The 27,333-nt window shown below is 41.2% G+C and overlaps 1 protein-coding gene across 1 annotated transcript; it reads left to right on the top strand.

The window, feature by feature from the left end:
• Nucleotides 1-253: 253 nt before the first annotated feature.
• On the top strand, nt 254-26,122 carry GLP2R (glucagon like peptide 2 receptor; the record flags this gene model as incomplete). Its single annotated transcript, XM_079323160.1, has 13 exons — nt 254-358; nt 7,375-7,468; nt 9,799-9,903; nt 11,851-11,972; nt 13,514-13,620; nt 14,198-14,354; nt 14,863-15,022; nt 17,007-17,067; nt 18,172-18,241; nt 18,718-18,806; nt 19,342-19,480; nt 23,628-23,669; nt 25,805-26,122. The coding sequence occupies 13 exons, from the start codon at nt 254-256 to the stop codon at nt 26,120-26,122; spliced, it is 1,569 nt and encodes a 522-aa protein (XP_079179286.1).
• Between the last annotated feature and the right edge of the window lie 1,211 nt (nt 26,123-27,333).

Genomic DNA, 27,333 nt, shown 5'->3' with positions numbered 1-27,333 from the left:
AGCTAGAGTAAGCAGAGTTGCTGTGAAGTTTAGACTAAGCTCTCTCTTCCTTTAATCACAAAAACCAAACCGTAGTTGGAGTCTAGCAAGGCTAAACACTTCAGGAGACTTCCTCACTTGTTTGGAAAGAAGATTCATGGAACAGTGGCATTCATAAAGAAGACATTTTAACTTCTATTCTTTTTAATTTTTTTTTTAAATACAATTGATCTATAGAGTGAAATAGCAGCATATTGGGGACAGATTTATTCGGATGGGCATGGTGACACTTTTTGCTCTCTGTTCCAGCATGGGACTCTGGTCCAGGATCCCTCCAACATCTGCCAGCTCTCTCATGATATTGTTTCTTGTGAAACAGGTAAGCTGATTCCGTCATTAATAACAGACAGGACAAAAGGGAATTCCTAGCACGTCGCATTTGAACTGCCACAAGCAGCATGTTTGTACCAAAACTCCTTCCAGCATAATCATTTATTTTTATTACTAATTAGTCATGAGAAACAAAGCTGCAAAGCTGTAGAGTTTTATATTAGAACTCTCGCTGACTAGGTAATTTATTACAATTTTATTCTGTTAATCCTCATTCATACAGTGAATAAATTATGTTTACATCATTTGCACAATCACTTTTCATACCAGTATTGATCAGTATTGAATTGCATTTGTTTTTCTGTTTTCCTACCAGATAAAAATGCTATTATGAATCATGTTTATTTTCTACTGTTTTTTCTCTGTTCTAAATCCAGCTTTGATTTGTGTCTGGCACTACTTTTTAGCCTCTAACTTGTGAGCACTGAATTTCCAATTTGTGAAATCTGTAAAGTCATTCTGCACCTCACCTTCATACAGAAAGCAAATAAATATGTATGAGATTTCCGTTTTTATTTCTTGAAGAGATCCACTAAACCACTTTATTTTTATATTTTCCCTAAATATTTACAAAATTCTAAATGATCACCTCTTTCTTACCTTATAATTTGGAAAGGCTTTAGGTATTTAATAAGAAAATATATCAATGTAATTCACTTAAAGGAAATTTTCATGCAGGCTTTTAGTGATTCTTATTTATTTATTAATATCAATCTCGATTTGAATAGTTTTTTAAACAATTACTGATATTTGAAAAAATTCAATTTAACTGAATATAATTCACACCCAAAATATATTTGGGGTACATTTCTATCACGTGTATGAGCATCAGGAAAATAAACTGAAAATAAAAAGGTATTTCTATCCAATTAATATCTATTTTCTTGGGTTTCTAAGAAAGTGGGTTTGCATCTGTATGTGCTGTAGAGCCCATATCTGTGTTTCTAACATCTTTATGAAGAAAAAATTATCAGGAGACAAATGCTTTTCTTTTTTTTAACAAATAAAATATTCTTTTTTTTAATATATAATTCAAATCTAGAGTTTTGCTGCTAAGAACTTCTCTTTATAGAAGTGAAACAACTCTCAGATTTGTGAGACACCTCGACCAAAGCCTTAATTCCATCAATGCTAACAGAAATTCTCCCAAATACTTCTGTGAGATCAGAACTTTGCTAGGCTAATCACAGTGAATTAATTTGTCATAGTGGTTCCTGAACTTTTTAAAATAAATATATGCTGTGTTTCTTTATATTTTATTTCATCTGAAAGAAACACTGCAAGGAATAACAGCCATAAATCACTTTATCTGTATTTTCTAGCAAAAACCTCTATAGATAGGAAAAATATCCATCAGACTAAACCCAGATCATGGCTGAAGGAATGAATAAATATTTTTCAGCTTTTATTTTTAGTTTATGCCTAAATTGAAGGGGCTTTTCTCTGTCCATAAGAGCATAGTCTGAATAAACAGAAACATTTCATTTCACTGCTAGCTCAGTGAAAAAAGAATTTAAAGGGTGACATTCTGGCTGTACTCTGGTCCGTTATGAAAAACTTAAATTTCAGCAGGTCTGCAAGCAAATATAATCCATTTCCTAAAGGAAGGCTTCAGGCAGCAATTTTTTCTGCATCCAACAAATTTCTAAAGAGTGGTGTCTTCTTAGTGCAACCTCAATAAAAGGCCAGACACTTCCAGGGAATTTTGATTGAATTTCCTCATGGTTGAACTTCAGCACAAGCAGGGGCCAGGCTGTCAGGCAAAAAAAAAAAAAAAAAAAAAAAAAAAAAAATTGCCGAAAAAAAAAATTCAGACAACCTGAAATGATGTCCAGTGTGGCGAAAAAGATTTTTTGGACTTTCTGAGCTTCTGTCTCAGATACTGGAGATGAATTTTGCCAAGTTCAGGAGTCCTGATTAAAGCAGTGACCAAATGGCAACTGAAACACAGAACAGATCAAAATCTGGTGTTTGCAGTGGCTGGGATGATGGGAAATGTCCCTGAAGTTTGTGTTTCTCCCTGGAACTCAAACTGCACCTGCTCAAGAAAAACGTTTAAAAACCCCAAAATTATAATAATGTTTGAACACCTGCAACGTGTGTGAACTACGTAACCAAAGGTTACATTCTCTTGTAAGAATGTCACCTCTCTGACACCAATTAAATCATTTCTATTCTTGCTCCACAAACTACTCTTATATAAGTGTAGTGTTTCATTAAATAAAAACTTTCCTTTTGCTTCTCCATTGCACGAAAAGCTTTGTAGCTATGTCCTTTAGCTGCTCTCCTATAGCCCAAACACAACAGCCTGGGACAGTGGGAGGGGTCCCTGCCATGGCAGGGGCTGGAACAAGATTTTTCTTGTCTTTAAGGTCCCTTCCAACCCAAACCTTTGTGTCATTCTTTGGCTTTCTCCATCATGACAGAACCATTAGCAGCAGTGATTTCTGTGCTCCCCAAATTGCCCCAGCTGGAGGGCACCCTCCTCCTTCGAGCCTGAGCCCCTCCCTGAGGAGCCAGGGCTGGCAGGACACAGAGTCATGCCTGCCTCTGACCTTTTGTTGACTCCTTTTCACTTATGTTATAAATGAGAATCAATAGTCTCGATACTCAGCAGAATTTAGATTGCTTTATTTTATACAGACAGAGCAAAGCAGCGCTGGGGGATGTGAGGGGTCACAGCCCACTCCACACTCCATCCAAATCCAGTTTGCAGCTTCTCTTTATAGCATGGTTTTCTTGTAATAATCAATAAGTGTTATTTTTTGTTGTCATAATTTTGCCAGGTAAGCAGTGGTGGTCAAAAAAAAAAACAAAAACCAACTGTGAAGTCTCTGGGTGATTTGTCCAGTCCCACAGATAACCATCTGCTCTTGGCAGATAAGGAATGGCAGAAATCAGGGAATCTGGTCTCAGGGATAGGCTGCAGTTGATCACACAAAAGCAGGAAATCTGATTTTGCAAAATCGTTCAGGCTGTGGGAAAGCCTTGTTTGGCAAACTGGTATTAAATGCAACTTACTTAGAGAACATAATATTCATAACAGGGGGATTTAAAACAGAATGATTTTAATCATGTATTTCCCTTTATCTAGGTCCATGCCTTATCTAAGTATTCTGGTTTATACAAACTCCAAACCTTCTGTGATTAACACAAATCTTTATCAATTATCACACTTCCACAGACACAGAACATCAAGGTGTCTCCCCCCCTTCATTTCCCCTTCCCTCTAAAGCATTATTCCAGCCTCCTTGGTTTCCCCTCCAGTGGCAGCTCAGAGGTGTCCTGCAAAATCCTCACTCTTGGGACCCAGTCCCAAGGGCGATGGCATGAACCTGGCTCAGGGCTGGATGTCAGGAAAAGGTTTTTCCCCCAGAGCAGTGCCCAGGCTCCCCAGGGAATGGGCACAGCCTGAGGCTGCCAGAGCTCCAGGGAAATTTGGACAAAGCTCTCAGGGCAGGGTGGGTGGGGTTGGTGAGGTGTCTGTGCAGGGCCAGGAGCTGGGCTGGGTGATCCTTGTGCTCCAACCTGGGACATTCTGTGATTCAGGACAGTAAATAACTCTAAAAATACAGTTCATACACAAAAGCCTTAACAGGATGTCCCACTGCAGAAAATACTGAAATCTTCTCCCTGGGGCACCTGCATCAAACCCTTTCACAGCATGAAGGGAACAAAAGCTGATTTTCCTCATTCCCAGGCACTGCCAGCATTCTTCAGCCTTTGTCTGTGTTGATGTCCTTTCCCCAGGGTGGAGACCCCTGCACACTGAATAATCATGTACAAACAGCAAGTTTGCTTTTGTTCAGCCCATTTTTGTTGGTAGTGCCTCTGTAAGTATCTGATGATCAATTCACAAGTTGCTGCCATTCAAGCCATCATGGTTTCCTGTTGAATATCTGTTTATTATTTCTTTGAAAACGTTATCTGAAAGGGATTTCTTAGTCCTTTAGATCAACCATTAGGGACTCTTGGGGCAGCCACAGCTACTCTGTGAAATGTTTCATTTTGATCAGTTTATTTTTTAAATATGTCCTTCTAACTATAATTAAAATTAATTTTTCAGGTCAGCTGACAGCTCGTAACTTTTTTATGTCAGCTGAAGCTCTGATTCTGTGTAAACTTGATTTTTTTTTCATCAGAAAGTTTTATGATAGAATACAAATTTATCTCACAAGTATTCACATCAGTAGTGATCAGGTACTGGCTATATGACCATGCCTGAAGATTTGAGGAGATGGACAATTCCATCAGGAAATGATGTGGAACTGTCATTAGCTCCTCACTCTGGTTGAGTGAACTTCTCCATGACTGTGTATGAACCTCACCTCCAGGAATGGAACCCAAAGCAGCTGCCAGGCAGCCAGTGCTGATTTCCTTTGGATGTCCTTGGCTGTTTTGATGCCTTAAGTTTTACCTTTCATATTCCCACACTCTGCACTGCACTGGTGTGTGACTCTGAACTCCATCCAAAGTGTCCCAAGTTCTCCTCCCAGCTCAGGCACACAAAACAATCCTTTTCCAGCCCCACAACCAAGGACACGCTGCAGCTTCAGCCCCAAAAAGTGCAACCAGCAGCCAATGGAGGAGAGAATGTGGGAGGATGGGAGTGCAGGAGCTGCAGCTGGGATTGGACAGTGAAGCCAAGATGGAAATGGAGCCAAAGTGATGCAAGTGTGAGAACTCGTGACTGGGATCCATCTTGGGCCCATCTTGGGTGGAGCCACGGCCGGGCCCTGGCACTGCCCAAGGGGAATCCTTTGGAACCTTGGGATGAATCCCTGCTTGATTCCTGTGGCACTGCCCAAGGGGAATCCTTTGGAACCTTGGGATGAATCCCTGCTTGATTCCTGTGGCACTGCCCAAGGGGAATCCTTTGGAGCCTTGGCATGAATCCCTGCTGGATTCCTGTGGCACTGCCCAAGGGGAATCCTTTGGAGCCTTGGCATGAATCCCTGCTGGATTCCTGTGGCACTGCCCAAGGGGAATCCTTTGGAGCCTTGGGATATTAAAAGCAGAGATTTTAATATATCCCAGCCTCTGCTCCAGGTAGCCTCTCTAGGCATCAGTTTAAGGCATTTGTTTATCAGAAACTGGAGTGTTCTTCCTTCCACCCAGAGTCCTGTCTGCAAATGCGTCATCCCCAAGTCTCTCCTCTCCAAGGGAGGTTCACTGACCCCCGGGTGCCTCAAGAATCTCCCCTGGCTCCCAGCATTTTGAGGCCCACATGAGGGAAATGTCAAGATGCTTTTTTAATTTGGAAACATGCATTCCTTTCTCATGGCTGCTGTAAATATTCTCTCCTTATCTTGCAAGCCCATCCACAGAAGAATGATTATAGTCCTTTTGCTCCCTCAAGCTTAAAGTGGGGTGTCTGCAAAATAGCTAAAGCAGAGTATTGACCAGGCAACATTTTACACAGTCAAAACATGCATGAAATAATGATCCTGAATAAGAGCTGGCCCATCAAAGCCCTGCTCTTGTTTTGAAAGTAAATAAATATGATTTTCTTCATTAAAATAAAAATGAACCATAGGTTTAAAGAACTAAGGTGAAGTTCCCAGCCATATGTTGTTCTGGTTCTATATCTCAGCCCTTGGCACATCACCATTTTCTGTCAGCATCAGGACAACCACACATGTGTTAAAGGCAATTTCAAAGAAAGAGTGTAGTCTAGACAAAAAGCAGTTGACTTTTCCTGAAGAACTGAATGATATCTTTTAGTAAAAATATTCTTTAGAAAATTTATATTTTGTTTGCTCTCCAAAATTACAATCGGAAACATTTTCAACCAGTAAGGAATTTTGAATTTTTGGTGACTTCTAGTAGCAGAAATCTTTGCTGTGCCTCCCAAAGCCCTGGTTTCAGGAGAGCAGGGGTTTTATTGCACAGGAGTGCCTAGGATGGTGTTCTGTTCTATGGATAAATAATGACCAAATCCTCATCTAACACTGAGCTGTAAGCAGCATCTCCCATTATCCTTTCTGAACTGCTTTGCTCCTAATAAGGAATTTCTTCACCCAAAACACCAAGTGGTTTTGCATTTAATTCTTCTGGGTTTTAGCCATTGCTTTCCTGAAGAGCAATGATCAACCATGGTCCTCTTACAGACCTCTGCAGTCAGAGTGTTCTATAACAGGTTGTGTCTCATTTTATTATGTGGGAAATCTAGAGGGTGAAGACTCTTCTCACCTATAGACACAAGAAGAAAGCAAAAAAGTGCCCTATTGAGGCAAAAAGGGCAACACAGTATGAATGGACAAGTAAAACTGAAATTTACAGAAGTGTCTCAAAAAAAAAAAAAAAAAAAAAAAAAAAAAAAAAAAAAAAAAAAAAAAAAGAAGAAAATGTGGGGGCAAAGAGGAATAGAAAGATTTGTATGGCACAGTTGCAGCTGCTGGTAAAATAAATGGTCTGTGAAATGCTGGACAGGAGTAGGAGGAAATGTGTTAGTGGCTAAATAGCACTGCTTATTTAGTACTGTTTAATTCAATTGGTTTTTGCTGTAGTACTCAACCAGGAGTGCTTGATTACCTTTAAAAAGATTCTAAAACCAAAAAGCCCTTTAGGCCTTTTTACCTACCATTCCTCCAATCTCCTCTCCTCTCCTCTCCTCTCCTCTCCTCTCCTCTCCTCTCCTCTCCTCTCCTCTCCTCTCCTCTCCTCTCCTCTCCTCTCCTCTCCTCTCCTCTCCTCTCCTCTCCTCTCCTCTCCTCTCCTCTCCTCTCCTCTCCTCTCCTCTCCTCTCCTCTCCTCTCCTCTCCTCTCCTCTCCTCTCCTCTCCTCTCCTCTCCTCTCCTCTCCTCTCCTCTCCTCTCCTCTCCTCTCCTCTCCTCCTCTCCTCTCCTCTCCTCTCCTCTCCTCTCCTCTCCTCTCCTCTCCTCTCCTCTCCTCTCCTCTCCTCCTGGTGCTCAGACCAGAATTTCTTATAATGGAAAGACACTTGTTATTAAGGACTGAAAGGTTCTAACTGATTTTTCTCATATACAGTATTTTCACTCCCAGGCCAAAGGTTCTCTGCTGGAGAAAACCACTACTGGATGGAACAAATACAAACAGGAATGCTTGAAAATGCTGCAGGAATCATCTGTAGATAGTGGTAAGGAATTAAGCAATGAAGACATTTATTGACTAACACTGACAAATATGCAAATATTGTCTTGCTGTATGTCTGTTCCTAAGTTCTAAACGTAGAACAATTCACCTGACACAAATATTAGCCTAAAGTCCCCTGTCTATTCTCCTGTCTCTGTGTTTTTGGATGCTTAAATGAGGAGAAGGACACCTACAGTGTCTCCTCCTGAATTCAAGCCTTTGATGGGTGCTCAAAGTTTTCTGCTGTTTGCCAAAAGGGGACTTCATAATCTGTCATTATTTCACTCCTAAATGTACAAACTCTGCTCAGCTAGGAGTCTGACTTCAGGAAAGGATGGCATGGGTTTGGTTTGAGTAGTTGAAGTCCAAGGTGTGGCTAGCAGAGGGATGGCTGCTGTTCACCAAGGAAAGGTGGAAAGTCAATCTGTGCTCTCTGTTTTGGTCTCACTGGCTATAGGCAGGCACTGAAAGCCCCCTCACCAAATTTGCTGGTGACTCCAAACTGGGAGGGGTCAGAAGTCAGAGCCATTTGTGGAAAATAAGGAAGGGGGAAACACAGAAAAGCAGAGAAGCTCCCATGAGTTACTGACAGTGTGACTACAGTCAAGGAGGCAAGAAGAGAGTGATGAGGACTGCAGAGAGGACAAAAATGGAAAGCAGGCAAAACAAAGCATACACCAGCTCAGCCAGTACCTGCAGGATGGATTACAACTAATGCTGACAGGGATGAAAGGAGCAGCAGAGAGCAGCAGAAGTCAATAGCCTGTGGTGAGCACCTGGTGTGCAGAAAACATCAGCATGATGCAAAAGAAGATTGTGTTTTGCCAGGAAAGCAGGGAATAGTGGCTTTGGTGGCAATTAGAACTAAGCCAGGTGACCCAGAAAGATATTAGAGGGCAGTAGTTTGTAGTGGGTAATCAAGAGAACTGCAGGGCTTCAGAACTTCAGCTTTCATGAAATTGAAAGAAAAAGGTATTTTTCTCCTGGCAGCCTCCCCAGTCCACACTTGAACAAGCAGAAATTGGGGAAAAGAACAATAAAAATGCAGCTATAAATGCTAACAGCTACAGAGATCATAACACAGATGCTTTGCCTCAAAGGTACAGCAGAATATTAAGTAAGAATGCACATCCTGTGCTCTGTATTTTAGCAACAGCACCCCAAAAAGATGCTGATGAGATAGCACAGAGCTATCTTGCTCCCTGTATTCTTCTTCCCACACAAGTTTCTCAAAGTATTGCTAAGCACTATGGAAAATAATTTGGGATATTCTATTCTGGTTTAGGATGAGCAAAAGCATTAAAGTTAAGAGGGAAGAACTTTGGTGTTACCCTAAAAAAAAGACAGAAACTAACCAAGTCACTAGGGCAGCCATTTGTGCATTTTATTTTATGTTGCTGTCACCTGTCTGCACCATTTCAATTCTGCATTATCAAGTGTTTTATGTTAACCTTCCACCCTTTGAGTGATCTGATAACTGAGGAGATTAAAATTGAGTTACTCTGAGATATTAGAGATATAACCTCTGGTAATAAGGGATATTTAATATTTCTGGGAATCTGAGTTATTGCCCAAAGACTAAAAGGAGTCACTGTGAGAAACTGAGAGGTAAGAGCTGGTCTCCCAGGGAAAGGTGGGAAAGATGAAATATCTTCCATTCCCAGCCTGCTGGGAGGGATAACATGCCTGGGATCTCACTGTCACATTTGGACCACGGGGGCCTTGGGATCATACAGTCATAAAATCACAGAATCACAGAACACCCTGAGCTGGAAGGGACCCACAGGGATCATCCAGCCCAGCCCCTGTCCCTGCTCAGACCCCCACCAGCCCCACCCTGAGCATCCCTGGCAGTGCTGTCCCAGCTCTCCTGGAGCTCTGGCAGCCTCAGGGCTGTGCCCATTCCCTGGGGAGCCTGGGCAGTGCCAGCACCTCTGGGAAGAACCTTTCCTAAATCCAACCCAAACCTGCCCTGGCACAGCTCCAGCCATGCCATGGGTTCTGTCACTGTCACAGAGCAGAGACCAGAGCTGTCCCTGTGCTGTCCCTCAAAAGGAACCTGCAGACTCTGGTGAGGTCTGACCTCACTTCCTTGTGATTTTAAGCAATAAATTTATCTCATAGTGGAGTGCAAAGCCTTCAGGTGATGCATGGTCTCAGGGAAGAAGGGCAGCTCCTGTTTCTGCACTGCACAGTGAATACACAACATTTATCTGCAATATTTTGTTACTCTGGAGTAGCTTGCAGGTTACCTGGAGTAGTACAAAATGGTTTCCATGATTATCCATTGTCTGCACAACTTTTTGTAAAACTTTTATTTGCTTCTCTCCCCAGGAGTACATTGCAATGGGACATTTGATCAATTTGTTTGCTGGCCTTACTCACCCCCAGGAAATGTCTCTGTTCCTTGTCCTTCGTATTTGCCATGGCTGGAAAATGGTAATGTGAAAGTGGTAACTTGGAGTTTGTGCCAGAATTCAGCTAAAGCAGAGCTGGTGCTTGTCTGTCTTGCTCCAGATGATGAGGGAGAAAGTCTCACCTCTTTCTACCACTGCTGAACTGAGGCACAAAATAATTTCTGATGTTTATTTGCTCTTTTTCTCCATCTGTTCTTACCCCAGTTCTGTACTGTCTGCAGTGAACATTTGCAGGGTCATGCCAGGGCTTTATTATTGGGATAGATTCAGGGTTCAGCTCCTGAGCTGCAACCTCTGGGGTCCCTGTTGTATTTCACTGTGTAGGTTCATATATTGCACTGAGAAAAACGGTTTGCACTGCACTCCCCTGAACTTCTGTGGGGCTGGTTCAGCCCTCCCTGAGCCCCTCCCTGCCAGTGTGACCCTTTGCTGCAGCTCAGTTTCCCCCCCCTCACCCTGGGTTTGAAATTCCCCACCACTCCTCTGTTCTCTCTCCTTCTCCCTGGATGTGGTTCAGGAATAAAATACTGGATGTTTCCCAGGATTAAGAGCCTCTTTGGGTTTTTCACCTTTGTCCATGAAGTAGTTCCACCCATCTCTGGTCCAGAGCTAGCCTGAGGACTGGAGAAAGGAAAGGAATCATTGCTTCAGGTCCCCACTGACCCCAGACACAATTCCAGAGACCTGGAAGAGCCAAATCCAGGGGTATTCCCAGCACCTCCAGTTCCCAGCCCTGCAGCAGCCTTTTCCTGCAGGGAATGCAGCAGGAGCCTCTCAGGAATGGGGAAAACACCTTCATGGGCAGAAGTGTTGAGGACAGGCAAGATTGCCATGAAGGAATGAAAGGGCACTGCTAACAGCACAGAGCAGCATTTCTGGATCCTGCTAAACACATTTCTGAGCAGCTTTTCTGATTCCACTTGGAGGGACCAATTCTGCCCCAGACCTTTAATTTATGGGAGGCTTGTACCAGCTGCTTACCCCACCTTTCTCCAGCCCAAGCCACACATGGTTTGTCCATTAATATTTTTTTTTTTTTTAATTCTAATAAACGTTAAGACACCAATTTTCTATCTAATCTCCCAAACTGCTTCTGCCAACCATCTAAAACAAACCCAGCTCTTCATAATAAACAAAAGCATCTTGCCTCCATGGAATGGAGACCTTTATCTCTGAATTTCTACAAAAGCAAGATTTCTGATCACATTTCATGGATGGTTTAAGGTTTTTCCTGTGTCTACTATTCAGAGAGAGCTCCTGCTCCATCACAACAAACTGTGCTCCCAAAGCAATTCTCTCAGCTCTGAGCTGAGCAAAACACATTGCTCAGATATTTCTGAGATGTTCTGGTTGTTGCTACCTCCCTTAAACACTTTAAACACAAAAATGATTGAAAGAGCTCAGGTCTGATCAGAATAAATGAATGGCAGCTACTGGGGACAGCATCAAACATCAACCAGGGTCTCCACACCATTCCTATGATGCTGTGGGCAAATTCCTAATTAGTATAAATTGGGACAATGCAGTAAAAACAAAAAAACTTCAGTTCACCCCACCTGCTGAAGGGGGCCCAGAGCACAGACATGAAACACCAGCCTGCATCAGGTGTTACAGAGAAAGATCATTCCCTAATCAAATCCTGGTCAGTGAATTACCTATTCACGAGTTTATTGAGGAAAAATTAATAAAGTGAGATGTAGGTTTCTCTTTTGAATGTACTGTGTGGGTTTTCTTGTTAAAAACCAGGTACATTCTGAGAATTTATTTCTGCTGCATTACATCCTGCTTTGTCCTATGTGAATATAGACAATATATTGACAAAGACAAAAGAAAAGTGGATTTTATTCTTTTTTTGAGTATGGGTGGTATAAAGTCCACTGTGGAGGTGTAAGGCAGAAATCTTTCAAACGTGTATGAAAAATGAAATGTCTATTTTGACCTTTCAAACTAAAACTCTGTTTACTTTCAGGAAGTGTAGGACATGTATACAGAGTCTGCTTGGATGAAGGGATTTGGCAAACAAAGGAAAATTCCACAGACATTTGGCGGGATAGTTCAGAATGTTCTGAGAAAAATCATTTCCAAAAAAATGTAAGTATGTTTTATATTATGGTTGAAAACTTTAATCTTCTTAATCCTTGCTTGAGTAACTGACAAAACATTTCCATTTAATACCTGCAAAGGATCTTCAGATTTCATTTAAATAACCAAATGGAAAGCTGTTATTTTATTTATAAGAAGCAGAAGAGAAAATATTAAAGAAGGGGATTCCTGCTTTAGATGCCACAAGTTATTTTGTGTTCAGAGTCCAGTGCTCACATGTGCTGATTTCTCCTAATAAAATTAAAAATGACTGCAACTTGTCAAGCAAATCAGCATCCCAGCATGTCCCCACATCACATTAGTCTGTCAAAGACAACTTCCCTTTGAGTCTTTCAGCATTTAATGAGCTGTTAATTGGTTATTTCAAAGTTAGCTGGTCAGAGACTGGAGGATTCACCCTCATCTAATGCCATCCTTCCTGTATTTCTCATATTGACTTTGTCAGCCAAACTTCTTTTGCCATGGAGTTCAGCTTAGCAGATGTCAGAATTAGGTCTCTTAGGTAAGCACTATTACCACTATTTTTCACTTTTTAATGCTGAGTGCTGTTTCTTACTCTATCGAGTAACACTGCTTTACTGAAAAGTTACAAAACATTATTAGTTTAGTATCTCTGTGTGTTATTACATTTTTACTGAGCTCTTTATATAGTAAGTACATGAATTTCCAAACTTTCAGTTTATTTATATAAATGTAATAAATGTTCATAAGTTCTGAGTGCTTTCCAAGGTTTGTTGACCATTCTGGATAGCATAGTTGTTTCTGCAAGATATATTATTTCATCTTGTGTGACAGCAATTTCTTTGAGAGCTTTAATCAGCTTTCCTACCAACACTAAATGTGGGCTTGTACCTGTTTGTTTTATTTAATTGGCTCAAAGTTTGAATAGTTGAGAGGTAGACATATGCAGCTAAAATAGAAAAAAAAAGTTAGGAAAAAGAAATGTTAAATTAGGCAAATTGAAGGGAAATTTGTGCAGGGCCAGGAGCTGGACTTGAACAATCCTTGTGGGTACCTTTCAACTCAGGATGTTGTGTGATAATCTATGAAAGTGTGAGCAGTTCTCCTCCTCCTCTGAGGTCTTGTTTGTCATCCAGAGACATCCAAGACAGCCCTAAGATGACATTCCTGTTTTTCCCTTTGAACTCAAGGCAGCCAGTCAGTCTGAGCAGCTCTGGGCAGAGCTGAGTGTGCAGACCCAGCTGGTCCCTGCAGGACACACACACTGCTGGGCAGGCTCAGGTGCTGCAGCTGCTCCCACCAGGACAGGAATGGAGCAGGAATGGGGCAAGGATCAGCTTTGGACTAAGACTTCTGTTTGTGCAGGAGAAACCTGGGAGTGCCTTTGCATTTAAAAAAAACTCTGGGTGCAAGTGTCTTTGTCACACACTGATTTCAAAGGCAGTGCAGAGAGCAGGGATCACAATCCTGGATCCTTGGAACTCAAAGCAGGGGATCCCCAAAGTTTCTGAGCTGTGTTTCTGCTCTGTCACCTGCCCACATAACATATTTTTCTTCTTTGTTCCCAGGAAGAAGAACATAAACTACTCACCACATTACAGCTGTTGTACACTATAGGATATTACTTTTCCCTCATCTCACTGATATTAGCTCTGCTTATACTTTCTTTACTCAGGTTAGTACAAATTCACATGCATTGTAAACATACAGAGCCCTGTATTCATATTCCTTTTATGAAATTGAAGTTATTATTTAGTTACCTTCCAGCCTTCCAGTACCTGAAGGGGCTACAAAAAAGCTGGGAATGAACTTTGGATGAGAGCATGGAGTGGTAGGACAAGGGGAAATGGCTTTAGGCTGAAGGTGGTAGATTTAGATTAAATATTAGGTAGAAATTCTTTGCTATGCTGCCCTGGCACAGCTCATCCAGAGAAACTGCCCCATTCCTGGAAGATTTTAAGGCCAAGTTGGATGAGCCTTGAAGCAACCTGATCTAGTGGAAGGGGGGGATAGAATGAGATGGGCCTTAAGATCCTTTCCAACCCAAACCATTCTGTTGATTCCATGTAAATAACTTGTATTTTTCTAAGGAGCAATAAAAATAAAATTTCTAAGCAGAAACCATTGATGGCAACAATATGAATACAACAGCTGTTTTGCTGGGTTTTTTTTTTTTTTTGTTTTTAGAAATTTTATTTCTGCAAATCAGATATATTCCAGAGGATTCATACATTATTTTTTTTCTCCCACAGAAAACTTCACTGCACAAGAAACTACATCCACATGAATTTATTTGCATCCTTTATCTTGCGTGCTGCAGCAGTTCTTATAAAAGATTCTGTATACTACAATATTTACTCAAAAAGACCAAATGATGAAACTGGATGGATATTATACCTCAGCCCAGAGGTAAGGTGTTAATTCATAGCTAATAATAAATGTTTGCTTCTAGTGGTTATAACAGTTGCAGTTTTGGAAGTTTGCCCTACAGCATCAAGTGTTGGGGTGTTCATAAGTTGATCTTTGGATGCTGAAATTTTGTTGATAAAAGTTGGGGTAATCAAAATTATATCCTGATTTCTTTTAGGAGATAAGAGATTTATTTTAAATTAATAGAAAGAACATATTAATTGGTTGTAATATTTAGAAATAGCCACTTAAGCAAAACAAATCACATCTTGTAGCTTTCAGAAAGAAATCTCTGCTTTTGTTTGGCACTTATTTACATCTCATTTATGACTACCGTGAATAAATTATTCTTGTATGTTGTAGAAATAGAGCTTGCCCATGTCAATAAGGAAAATTATCTGCAAGATGTTAATGATGACTATTATTTTAACAGCTCACCAGTAAAAACTCTCCCATGCAGATTATGACAACTATATTTACAATGACCCTTGGTCTCTGATTCCTACAGATTGTAATCATTTGCAGGACTGCCCAGTTTTTCATGCATTACTTTGTTGGGGCAAATTACTTCTGGCTGTTAGTAGAAGGGATTTACCTGCACACATTACTGATCACTGTGGTGCTCTCTGAAAGACGACTGCTGCAGACATACATTGTCATAGGATGGGGTAAGTCCTGCACTGTTTCCAAGCACTGACTATGTGGTGCTTTGCTGAGTCAGTGGAGGATATTTTGTGAAGAAGCTAAAAAAAAATCTGACTTTTGTTTTATTTGTCAGTTTTGAAGCCAGCAATTGTAAATTGGAGATATGTCAGCAGTGGGACATTGGCTGCAGTTCAGCTTGAGCTGCAGATACAGGAAATCAGGGAATTGTTTAGTGAGAAAACAGATGCCTGGTGGGCAGAACAAGAAGAAACTTCCTTACATTGGGCTGTATGTTGTCATCACTGAACATTATGGTACTGCCAGCAACTTCATTTCCTCCCTTTGTAATAGAGCACCTCCATAGCAAAAGTGATAAATCATTAGCAATTTTCATTTAAATGCTCCCCTTCCCAGCTCACCTGAAAGTTCTAAGGTGTGCTTTAAATTGGGAGACAATCTGAAACACTGTGTGAGTCAGGTCTAACATTTCAGGCATTATCCATGCAATAAAGACAATTTAAAGGTAATTACTTTTGGGGGTCATTCTCACCATCTGTGCCTGGATTTCTCTGTCCCCTCTCATGTTCCTCTTTAAAGGACCCTTGGCTGTATGAGCACACAGGTTCTTATGCACCAAACCACTGCTTTTCATGTTTTTTTAGTGTTGTTCCATTCTTCCACCATCTCTAAACCCCTCTGTTGCTTTGATCACCAGTTTGCTGGAATGGGGATCAGTCATTTCATTGCTGCAATGGACAAGTCTGTTAGGGAATCTGCTCCCTACCAGAAGAGAATTAATGATAATGATAATGATAATATGATGATAATGATGATGATGATGATAATAATAATAATAATGATCATTTGCCTGTTGGTCCTTGTCCATTGGTCACACCACATTCACCAATTTTCTAAAGGATGTCCCCACAAATCAGCTTCAATTTTATTTTTGTTTATTACAATCCCTGCTAAGATGGGACACATCTTACAGACATTTGTGGTTCCACTGCTGCTGAGGCAGCAGGCTGACCCAGGGTTCACTCTGACATTTCCTCAGCTGCTGCCCAGGAACTGCATTTGACAACATCCCCTCATCACCCTGGGATGAGACCAATTCATATCCCCCTGGTCTGCAGTTCTGTCCCCAGCTGCCCCAATTGTCCCTGCAGACCCTCTTTTTGCACCAATACCATCTCCTACCCAAGTGAGACCCTTTCATCCCTTCACCCCTTTTATCTACTCTGAAATCTATTCTCTTGGAGAGTATTTTCTTTCTAGCCCTTTCTCTGTTGCCACACTCCATCTTTCTCCATGATCTTAGTCAGTGTCCCAGAATCCTGAACTGTCCCTGTTCTGCTCCCAGGGACTCACACCTGCTTTAATTTCTGCCACATCCACCAGAAAATCCCATTTGTTATGGGGCTGGGGATTCAGTGGAACACTGCTTTTAGCTGATGATTTGAGACTTGGGCTTTCACTCTTGTAATCCATTGGAACACTGCAGTAACACTTTACGTTAGGGTTTGTGGGGACTTTTGTGTTTGTTTGTTTGTTTGCTTTTTGTTTGGTTTTTTGTTTTCAGCCTGCTGTTTATGACCTCTAGGAAGGGTTGGAGGCAACAATAAAGGGATTGGGATTTTCTTGAATGTGTCCAGGACAATAATCCTTTGTCAGCTGTTTTAATTAACCAGGCAGCATTCCACACCTTCACTGGAAACTCCTTTAAAGCTCAGCAGCTGAGCCTGAGCTCTGTGAGGCCTCCTGTGCCAATTACTTTGAACTCTCAGGGTCAGAAATTTAGATTTCAGCAGATCTCAGTGTGTTTATGTGTGAATGTATTCATCAGTCTGAAAATGCAAGATTCAGCTGCACCATGAACAATGATTTTGGATTTGAACTGCAAATGAAGTTGATTTTTGTATTGTTCTAAATAGAAAACTGAAAAGCACAAATCTTTACACCACACTTCTACAAGCTTGGCTGGAATAAACTCTTCTTTTCTTTCAGTTGTTCCAATTCTCTTTGTGGGCCCTTGGGGAATAAGCAGATCCAAACTGGAGAACACTGGGTAGGTTATTAAATAAAATGTTCTTTGGAATCCTGACTCTGCATGGCTGAAAACTCTTGGCAGTACTTGACACAAGAACTAACCAGCAGATTATTATTGATACTTGTTGCATTTTCAAGATTCTCTTTAGTACTTTTACATTAAAAAACTTCTAGGAATTCTCAGATTTATTTATGCATTTAGTGAGGAGTGGAATGAACTTTGACTGTTCCTGAAATGTTCACCCATTTACATGAAGCAAATTGTGTGCACCAATATCTCCATGGAGAGCACCCTGTCAGTCAGGAGAGGAGAACAGTGCTTTCCTTGGAGACAATTTGAGTTTAATTCCTATTTACTGCTACTTTTTAAAGAAAAAAAGTCAATTTTAGTGGAGGCTCATGACAAAACCTGATAGTCACTGAGATTTGGTGAGGGCACCAGTGACAGTAACCTGCTCTAACAAGCACCAGTTTCTGTTCTTCAGTGATGCTCTTGGTGACATCACATCAACTTTGTGGTTTATGTATGGAACCTTTTGTTCTCCTCTTATTTTTTGTGGTTTCTAGAGAATTGTATTTGCAATGCCAACGTGGATAATAAGCAACATCCAAACCATAATTACAGAGTCAGATGTCATGTAAATTGTAAATGACAAGCCAAGATCCTCCAGAACCTCAGGCTAATTAGCAAAGAAATAGGACAAAGCAGAAGGTTAAACAGGAGAAAAAGAGACAGCTGCAAGGAAACAGCATGGATATTTTTCAGCAGATTGAGAAGCATGGCCACAATTCCCAGTTTCCTCATTTCCAGCCTCCAGTTTCAGATAATTTAAGTAGGATTAATTCCAATTTGGGGGTTTGGTGTCATGTTTTATGGATTCAAAGACTAAATTTACCAGATAGCTCTGAAGTTTTTGGTCTAGGGAAACCTTTATCAACATTCATGTGGAAACATCTCCAGAGTTGTTGGTGAAACTCTTCCTAGTTTTATTCCATTTCTTTTGGGGGGCACCTGAAAAAGTTGAACTTCACCAAGTTCCTTTTGAAATGTGTATACAAGTTATGTGAGCATTCTAACTTTTTTTTCCCTATGAAAATAATTATACTTTAAATTCTTTGTCAGGTGCTGGGGAACAAATGAACACATGGGGATCTGGTGGATCATCCGAGGACCAATGCTGTTTTCCATTGCAGTAAGAATTACACACCCTGTATTTTTTTTCCCTCCTTGGTCTTTGTAATTAGTGCCAATTTTGTCCTTTAAAATTTTGGAACAAATAAGATACAGATTCCTGGCACAGAAATATGAAGGGAGACATACAGTGACAGAAAGGATAAAGTTTTGTTCAAAAGATGAGGAAGCAGGGCTCTGTATTAAAAAATTGAAATGTAATTTTATAATTTTAATCAAATTTTAATCAAAGTTTGTAATTTTGTAATTATAATCAAATTATATGTCAGGCTGAATACGGCAATGCTAAGTTATTCAGCTTTGTATATTTAATATAAGACAAAAACCTGCTTATATTCCACCCTCATCCCAGCTGCATTCCAGTTATTTGCTGGCAGGTTTTGCAAGTGTTTGATAACAATTGCACATTTATTTAGTAGTTAACTGTTTAATGTCATAACCTTTGCTGAAAGTAAACCATTTGTATTTTCCTTCGAGGTTAACTTTGTCATCTTCTTAAAAATTCTCAGAATGCTGATTTCCAAACTAAAAGCTCAGCAAATGAGTTTTCATGACTACAAATACAGGTATGTAACAAAAGACACACAAATCCTGGCTCCTTTTTAAAAATTTTGTCACATCAAAAACTTGCCAGCTTCCCCTAGATATGTACCTACCACCTCCAGGTGTAACAGATATTCAGAATATGGGAAATAGTGCTGGGTTTGGGGGACATTTCCACATAGGCTTTTCAGTGCAGTGAGATCTCTGCTCTCAGGTGTCTCCTCTCACACCTGTGGCCTCTGCTGCTCTGACACATTTTTCCCTTTGTCACCACAATTTGGGTAGAAAAAGAAAAACCCTCTAGTGCTGTGTTTGTAGCTTGATAGAGAATCAGGCATTACTTTATTCTGCCAGGATGTGCTGTGGAAAACATTTCATTTACACATGCTTTTTAACTTCAAATCCACAGATTGATGCATACATTATCCTCAACATCACAAAACTACTTCTACCATTCCAAAGTCAGAATATCAAGGGCATGATTTGGAATAATTTCTTTGAGTTTTTTGGCAGCAAGGATGTTTACAAAATACAATAATCAAACATTTTCTTTTTAAGATTGGCAAGATCTACGCTTGTGCTGATTCCATTGTTGGGTATCCACGAATTTGTATTTACCTTCATCACTGATGAACAGGTGGAAGGACTCTCAAGACATATCAGACTTTTCATTCAGCTGACAATGAGCTCATTTCATGTAAGTACTGTTTTGCAAATATTGTTTTTAGGCTTCATAGATCCAGGTGCATTTGCAGCTCACCACACTTACAGTGAATTCTGATTTAATATTATAACCCAGCCTACAATGTCTCTAAATACACTTGCAGTAACAAGATAAAACACTCACAAACTGCATACTCAAATATGATAGTTCCAAACACCAAAAAAAGGAGTCTGACATTTTCAGAAAAAAAAAAAAAAAAAAAAAAAAAAAAAAAAAGTCTTCTGGAAATAGGTGACAGTTCATCACAGACCCCTGAAAACAGGATTAAAATGGTCCATTTAAAACACTCCCAACCAAAATCTTAACCATGAGAATGTCTGCTCATCCAAGGTTTGGGCTCCATTTTCCTTGAGGATGTTTGTTCACCCTATCTGCAAAGTGACACTGCTAGGTGAAAACTCACAAAAGTGCTGTACATCTGCATCAAATCTTAGTTTTAGGAGAAAATTTGTCAATGGTGGAACAGAAAAATGGACAGCATCTGCAGGTGGAAAAGAAGTTTCTCACCATGCAGTCAGGAGTGTTTTACAGATGTTCAGACCCCTGCCTTAGTTTGGGGTGAGTAAACAGCCTGGGGTGAGGAAGGGAGAGTGACTGGGGAAACTCTGCCCTCAGATCTCAGCTGCAGCACTCTGGCTAAAGGAGCCACAGCCCAGTAAAATACCCAGCCCTGGGTACACACTGCTGCTGTGACCTCGTGTTAGAAATGAGAGGAGACACACACTTTTCAAAGCCACACTGTAAAGTTACAGCCCATTTTTATACAGTTTTCAAAGTCATCATGTTTAATTCTAATTGGTTGACAACTTTCTTGCCCCTCAGTTCATTAGGGGTTAGAAGGTGCTTGTGTGTGTAGGTGCTAATATTCTCTCTTTACACAGATGTTTGCATTTTTTCTTCATGGATTCTGACAAGTAGAATCCTTCTCTTCACAGGTGCAAACTGGCTTTTTACAGGAACAGATAGTTGTGCTAACTGATTCTTACTGCCAGAAGATTCCATTTTCATGGGATCTTGCCAGGCTAGCTTAGCCAGAACAGCAAGGCCTGAGCCATGTTTTACCAGCCTTTCTCACTGGAAGGTTTGGGCTATATTTACCAGGTTCCAGGGTGAGCTGTTGGACCTCAGAGGTGCTTCTCAGATGGCCACAGGCACAGGGTGTGCTTCCCTGTAACTATTTGCTCTCCAGTTTGCTGAGCCAGAGAACTGGACACTGGCACAAAACATTCTGTCTGCTTGTCTTGAGTCCTGCACCCTGCTAAATCATGAATTTTTGAGTTAGTATTAATGTTCCTGCTTAGCAAAGTTGTCCTTTTTCCACCCCTTCCTGCCTTGATCTTGCTGGGGCACCCTGACAGTGGTTTGCAGATCTTGATTTGCTGCAGACCCAGTAATCTCTCTGGCTCTCAGCATTCCCTGCTCTGACCCTGCTGCCTCTTCTGCAGCCTGGGGCTGAAGCCAAAGAGCATTGCTGCACTTTCCCCACAGTTTATGATGTTTTAACCTTTGCATATTTGCACCTGTGCTCTGGTGTGTGTATGCACCAGTGCTTTGACACTGTTTTTGAGGCTGCACTTTACAATTTCCACCACAGCTTGAGGGGAAAAATGTCCTGAGTGTCAGCAGAGAATTCCTGGAGAGCCACAACCCCAAGGAGCGGCTGACATGGTGTTCACAAAATCACAGAATTATTTGGGTTGGAAGGGACCTTAATGTTGGAGTATAAGTTCCTTGGTTAGACATATCCTTACTTGGAGAGGCTGCAGTGCCTAGATGTTATTTTAAAAGTGCAGAATCATTTTAAGTGAAGATTTTATTTACTGGCTTGTAGAAAGAAATCTGATATATAAACCAGCTTATTCATCCCTGCTAAAGAACACAAACTTCATTCCTTTTAGAGAAACATGCATGTGCTTGGCAGCATTCCATGCTTTAGAAGCAAAACTCCATTAAAAATTACCCAGAGATCTTAGCCAATGTTTATTGCACATTTTCTTTTTTAGCTGCAGTATTATTTATGAAGGGATTAGCCAAAAAGCACATAAACTGTACCCAATTACATTTGTTTAGTCTGTAAATCTTCTCAGTAGTTTTAAAAGGCAGTTAAACTGTTTTGTTAAAGAAAAACAATTATCCTTGGGATCTCGGCTGAAGGTTTAACTCAAACAATTTTAAGGAGCAGAAAATGAAATTCTAAATAGAAGTTCTGGTGTAGGTATGATGCTCCTTTGCTCTAGGAAATTGAGGAATCTAAACATCTTGGCTCCCTTGTGCATGGAAATTATTACCCTCACGAAAACACACTGGTTTCATCAGCTATTGATGAATAATTTATCACATTGTAGTTGTCATTAGAACTGAAGAACAATTGTGAGGCTTACCTCTGCTTCTGCAGATGTGCTTCTGTGCTAATGAACATTAGCTTCTGCTAATGAACATTCCTTCTGAATTTCTGATTCTGTTTCACTCACACTGGGATAATTCTGAAAACGTGTGTTTGAGAAGTCACAGCTCATTGGAAAGGTTTCTAAGTGTGAAAACCAATTTACTGGGAGAAAAATTAAAGAAACCAGGATCTAAAGTTAATATCAAATACAAATAATCAGAAAGTCTTCATCTCCTGGTGTGATTTTGGTGCTTGTCACTGCTCTGATCTGCAGCAGTGAGGTTTTCACACACTGAAGCAGCCCAGGGATGTCACACAGGCAGCTCCTATCACCAGGCTCAGCACTGAAGTTTAAATCCTGTTTCTGCTTGCAGAGCCTTAGAGTTCATACCCATAACAAAAACCCCAAACTACCAGCAGAGTCATGAACTTTCTATCCCCCCAAAAAAGAGAACTGCCTCCAGGAGCAGGAGAAGTTCTGCATAAAAAGTTGCTTTTTAAGCTAATAAATTTGTTTTTAATATAATGTTTAAAATGTTAGACTATATATTTATGTAATGTAATTATTATGTTACAATCTGTACTTGACATCACCTATTATTAGCTTTAATTAACCATATATTCCTACCATAACCCAGGTGAAGCATGAAAAATGATAGAAATAAAAAACCTGGAGAAAGCAATTCTGTTGGCTGTTTCTTCTGTCCCCATTTCCACTGGCAGATAAACTGCACATATGCTTAAGGAATTAATGACTCTAAATAATTCAGGACTGCTGGAAAATTAACATCAGGCTCAGAATGCTATTGGTTAATTCTAGCTATAATGAAACATGTCAAGCCTTTGTGTATGTGAATTTCTTTTTAAACTTTTATCTGAGCAAAGCAGAAACATTTCTGGAAAAATGTAAGTGTGGGAACACTTGAATATTGTCAAATGAACTGCACCTTTGTAACTGTGATATAAATATTGCCTTGGGACTCACAGTATTTATTCTCTTAATCAGAATTTGTGTCACAAATGCCTTTGGACACACCAAAAAAGGGCATTTCCTGAAGCAGTGGGAATAAATCTGCATGTCTGTGGGGCTGAGATGCAGCCTGTAAGCTGCTTTAGCCTGAGATCAAATGCAGATAGAGGCAAATGGAAATAATAATTTTGGGGTTGTTTTAAAGCAAGTTGTATCTGTAGGATTTTTAAGGTGTTTATGTAAATCAGTTTCAAAGGAAAACCAGCAATTCCAAGTGGCCAAAACACTGAATATAGCTGCACTTTGCACTAACACTAATCACTTAATATAGAAATAATTTGTAAAAAGAACCCAAATGAGATCTCAGTAGAATCATTCACAAACCCAAACAAGCATATAAAAAATGTGAGAAACCAAGCTGCATTTTTTTTTAATTTTACCACATTTGGAAATAGCAGCAGTGACAGTATAACAGCAATAGTTTGGAAAAAAACCCAATCATTATGTGGTAGCAAAATGAAGATAAAGCTGGGTTTTATAATCTGTTCTTCAGCATCTGCACAAAATGTTCCTTGCACTTGCTAAGGAGCTGCACAAAAACAAATGACTGGGTACTTAATTGATAAATAAATACAACTAGTTTCATTTCTGAGCATTAAGGAGCACTGTTTATATTGATGGTTTTAACACTAATATTACCTTTAAATTACATCTTCAGATATTTCCTGCACACTGATTTTCCCTCTCACTCCTTTCTCTTACAGGGTTTTTTGGTAGCAGTTCTCTACTGCTTTGCTAACGGAGAGGTAAGAACAATGCTGGGGGAGAAGCTTTTAGTTCATTAGTGAAGTGTGTTAATGACACCAAGAAGGATGGACACAGTGACCAGCTCTGCTCATTGAGAGTGTGTGTGCATTATTTTGAGCTGGTAAAATTGATTTGAGTGAAGAGAACAGCAAGAACTGCCACAGGTTTGGGCTCAAATGCAAACTATTTCCACTGAAGGCTGAGTGTTGAGCACAGTGGAGGTGTGGGTAGCCTGGGGTGGCTGAAATGCCATGAGGGGCTTCTGGCACCTGAAGCCCCCTCCCTTAATCAGTGAAAGCCCAGACTTTGATCAGTCAGGCTGAACCCTCTCTGAGTTTACTCCTGAGCTCCATGTGAAGTGATCACACTTGGTGTTCTTCATTATCTTAGACATCAACATGTTGAAAAAATAATTTCATAGAAATCACAGAATGGGTTGGGTTGGAGGGGACTTAGAGCCCATCCCCTGCCATGACAGGGACCCCTTCCCCTGTCCCAGGCTGCTCCAGCCCCAGTGTCCAGCCTGGCCATGGGCACTGCCAGGGATCCAGGGGCAGCCACAGTGCCAGGGCTGCCCACCCTCACAGGGAACATCCTCCTAACATCTAATCTAAATCTGTCCTCTTGTAGTTTAAAACCATGCTCCCCCTGTCCTACCACTATTTGCACACGTAAAAAGTGTCTCTCCAGCTTTTTTTTATATGTTCCCTTCAGGCACTGGAAGGAGCACTAAGATTTCCTCAGAAATTCTCTTCTCCAGGCTGAACAACCCCAGCCCTCTCAGCCTGACTTGCTACCTTGGAAAATGATGCTATCTCAGCCCATTTAACATGTTTTCTAAACTGAATCTCTTTGTTCAGATTGCCACTATTTGCCATGAACAGACACTCAAAAGCTCAGCACAGACAAGGGGCAGGGGACACACTACACAGACACAGCTACAGGGATCTGGGCACTCCCCTAAGGGCACCAGTGAAACAAACAGATGGGGTTTAGACACAGGGCAGGCCAGATGTTTATAATATCTGTCAAGGAAATATGCAGTAATTTCAGAACTACTTATATAAAAAAAAGAGTGATGCCTTGGAGTGGCTCCCTAGAACAGAGGCTAGGTAGAGTTTGAGATTAAAATGGGGATTTATTAAAGGCCTTTAACAGATACACCATGGGCTGTCAAAAGCCTCACAGAGGCTACACACAAAATGGACAATGGTCATGAGCTTTTCAGACAGATATAAGTTTGGTCTATTTGCATATCAGGGGTTAATCCTCCAATTACAGCTTCAGGTAATAAAGTGATTTACTCCAAGTTTCCCCCCCCCTCCTTAATTCACTGCTGCTTACATCTCTCAGAGCCTGGAACAGACAGGTGTCCTTGAGAGGAATTGTTTTGTCTGACTAAAATGTGAAGACAGTAGCTAGCACTTTATATGGAGTTTAGAGTAATACACTAAAGACTTACAGGATTACAAATATATGAAAAATATAAAAGCTAAAGTCCTAAGGCATTAAGAGAGCTGGCACTTGTCTGCACCAGAGAAGTGCTTGTCTGACACCTGAAGAGGGCACAGGATGGTCAGCAGCTCTCATTAGATGTCAGCAGCTGCTCTTTTGGTTTTGTACCAAATGCAGAAATGTCTGAGCTCTGAGACCCAAGAGCTGCTGTAGAGCCAGGGGAAGCCGCAGCTCCTTGCCAGAGCTGGAGCCTGGTGCAGGCAGGGGACACCCAGTGCTGGGGATTTCCATTCTAACACAACAAACCAGCTACACCAGCACAGCTCCAGGGTAAAGCTGTGTGCTCCTCGTTTCCACAGCCCCTGGGCTCAGCAGACTGGGAACAGGGGAGTCACTGAGCTCACACACACCAGATCTGCACAGGAAAAGCTTCCCCAGGTCAGGGTGAAGAGTTGGACTCTTCAGATGGATTCAGCAAACAGACCTGTTCCCACTCCGCAAGGCCCAGGTGAATCCCAAAGGGGCAGGAGGCTCAGCACCTGCATTTCCCCTCATTTTCCAAGGGGCATTTCCCCTCATTTTCCAAGGCGCATTTCCCCTCATTTTCCAAGCATGTTGGTGGCAGTGAACTACAGGCTGCTCCACGCCATTAGCAATGACCATTTTCTCCTCCCCTCAGGTGAAGGCAGAGCTGCAGAAGCAGTGGTCCCGTTTCCTGCTGGCAGATCCCTTGGGCTGCAAGCTCTGCTTTCTCGGGGAGAACATAAAATACCTGAGGAAATGTTGCCAGAAAAGGCCAAAGCAGCAGGCGAGCAGCACGCAGCAGCTGCGTGTGGAGGTGAGCGAGGCCCGGGCGGTGCGGCCGCAGCGGGGGCCGGGCGGGCGGAGGACGGAGCGCGGCCCCGGGCTGGCCCAGAGGAGCATGTCCGACAGCAGCGAGGGGGAGCCCACCACGGCGGAGACCACCGAGGAGCTGCTGGAGGAGAGCGAGATCTAGGCAGCGGAGCGACAGCGGGACAGAGCCCGGCAATGGGCTCGCTCGGCCGGCACGGGCACTGCCGGGACGGGCGCTGCTCGCCCGGGCGCTCGCTGTTTATCCGGCTCCTGCTGCGGAGAGCAGCTCTTCTGGATGCAGCAGTTTTGCTCTGAGCTGATATTTTTTTGCTTTGTTCGTACACAAGGAAGCAAGATGAACTCTGGAAATAAGTAAGCTCTGGAGACACGTTTTGTCAGCTTCATCCTTATGTGACTGTGGTGTCATGAGAAGTTTTCTCTTTCATTGGAGTGGTTCATAAATAGAGAGATTTGTGGAAAACTCCTTCCTTCACTGATGAAATCATACCCCATCTCAAGAAAACCACCCCAATTTTAGAACAAACCAGACCAAACATATATATATACACATACATAAAACCAAAAAACAAACTTGGGAAGAACTAAGCTTTTGCTTGCATTTTTTAGCATCTTCACTTAAAGTTTAGTGCTGGAAATGTCATTATGAGATGAAAACCCAATCTACTTTCATGGAATATGCCCATATGCCCAAATGAAATGCTCTGATACTATCTTTTGGGGAGTTTTTCCTTTTTTTTTTTTTTTTTTTTTTTTTTTTTTTTTTTTTTTCACAAGCCACTTTGACTTCTGGTTTGCCCTACATGTGTCCATGTGACAAAACATGGGATTGTGCCAGCACCAAGAGAACATTGTGACATTCTTCCTCCATTTAACAAGAGCCATGATGAAGTTTCATTCCTCACACCCAAACTCATCCAGAGACCTATGAAATGCAATCCAGTTTGTTAATATTCTATGATCCAGCTTATATAATTTACCAATGCTTCTATGATTATTTATCAGCCTACAGAGGTTTAGCCATGCAACCTGTGGCATTTATACTCTTATTGCAAAGAACAGGTCAAATCATTGACCAGCACTAGTTCAAGAACATATTTCTGGCACTTTAAAAAAGTATTTCTTTTACAGTTCTATCTGTGTTAACCTATTTAATCAATATGAAGTTGTATATTTCAGTACTATATTAATAAACTGTAAATGTTTGATCCATTTTAAAATAACATATCTGCAGTTTTTAAGGGTTTTTTACTAGAATGTGCATTCTGCTCGTAGAGCATTTTATTGCAGTGGATTTCTGCAGCAGCCACTGGAAACACCAGACACCACACAAGCACACAATGTGTCTTCCTCAAT

The sequence above is a fragment of the Erithacus rubecula genome (genome assembly GCF_903797595.1).
Source record: "Erithacus rubecula genome assembly, chromosome: 20".
In the NCBI taxonomy this organism is placed as follows: domain Eukaryota; kingdom Metazoa; phylum Chordata; class Aves; order Passeriformes; family Muscicapidae; genus Erithacus; species Erithacus rubecula.
This window is presented reverse-complemented; position numbering and strand designations above follow the sequence as displayed.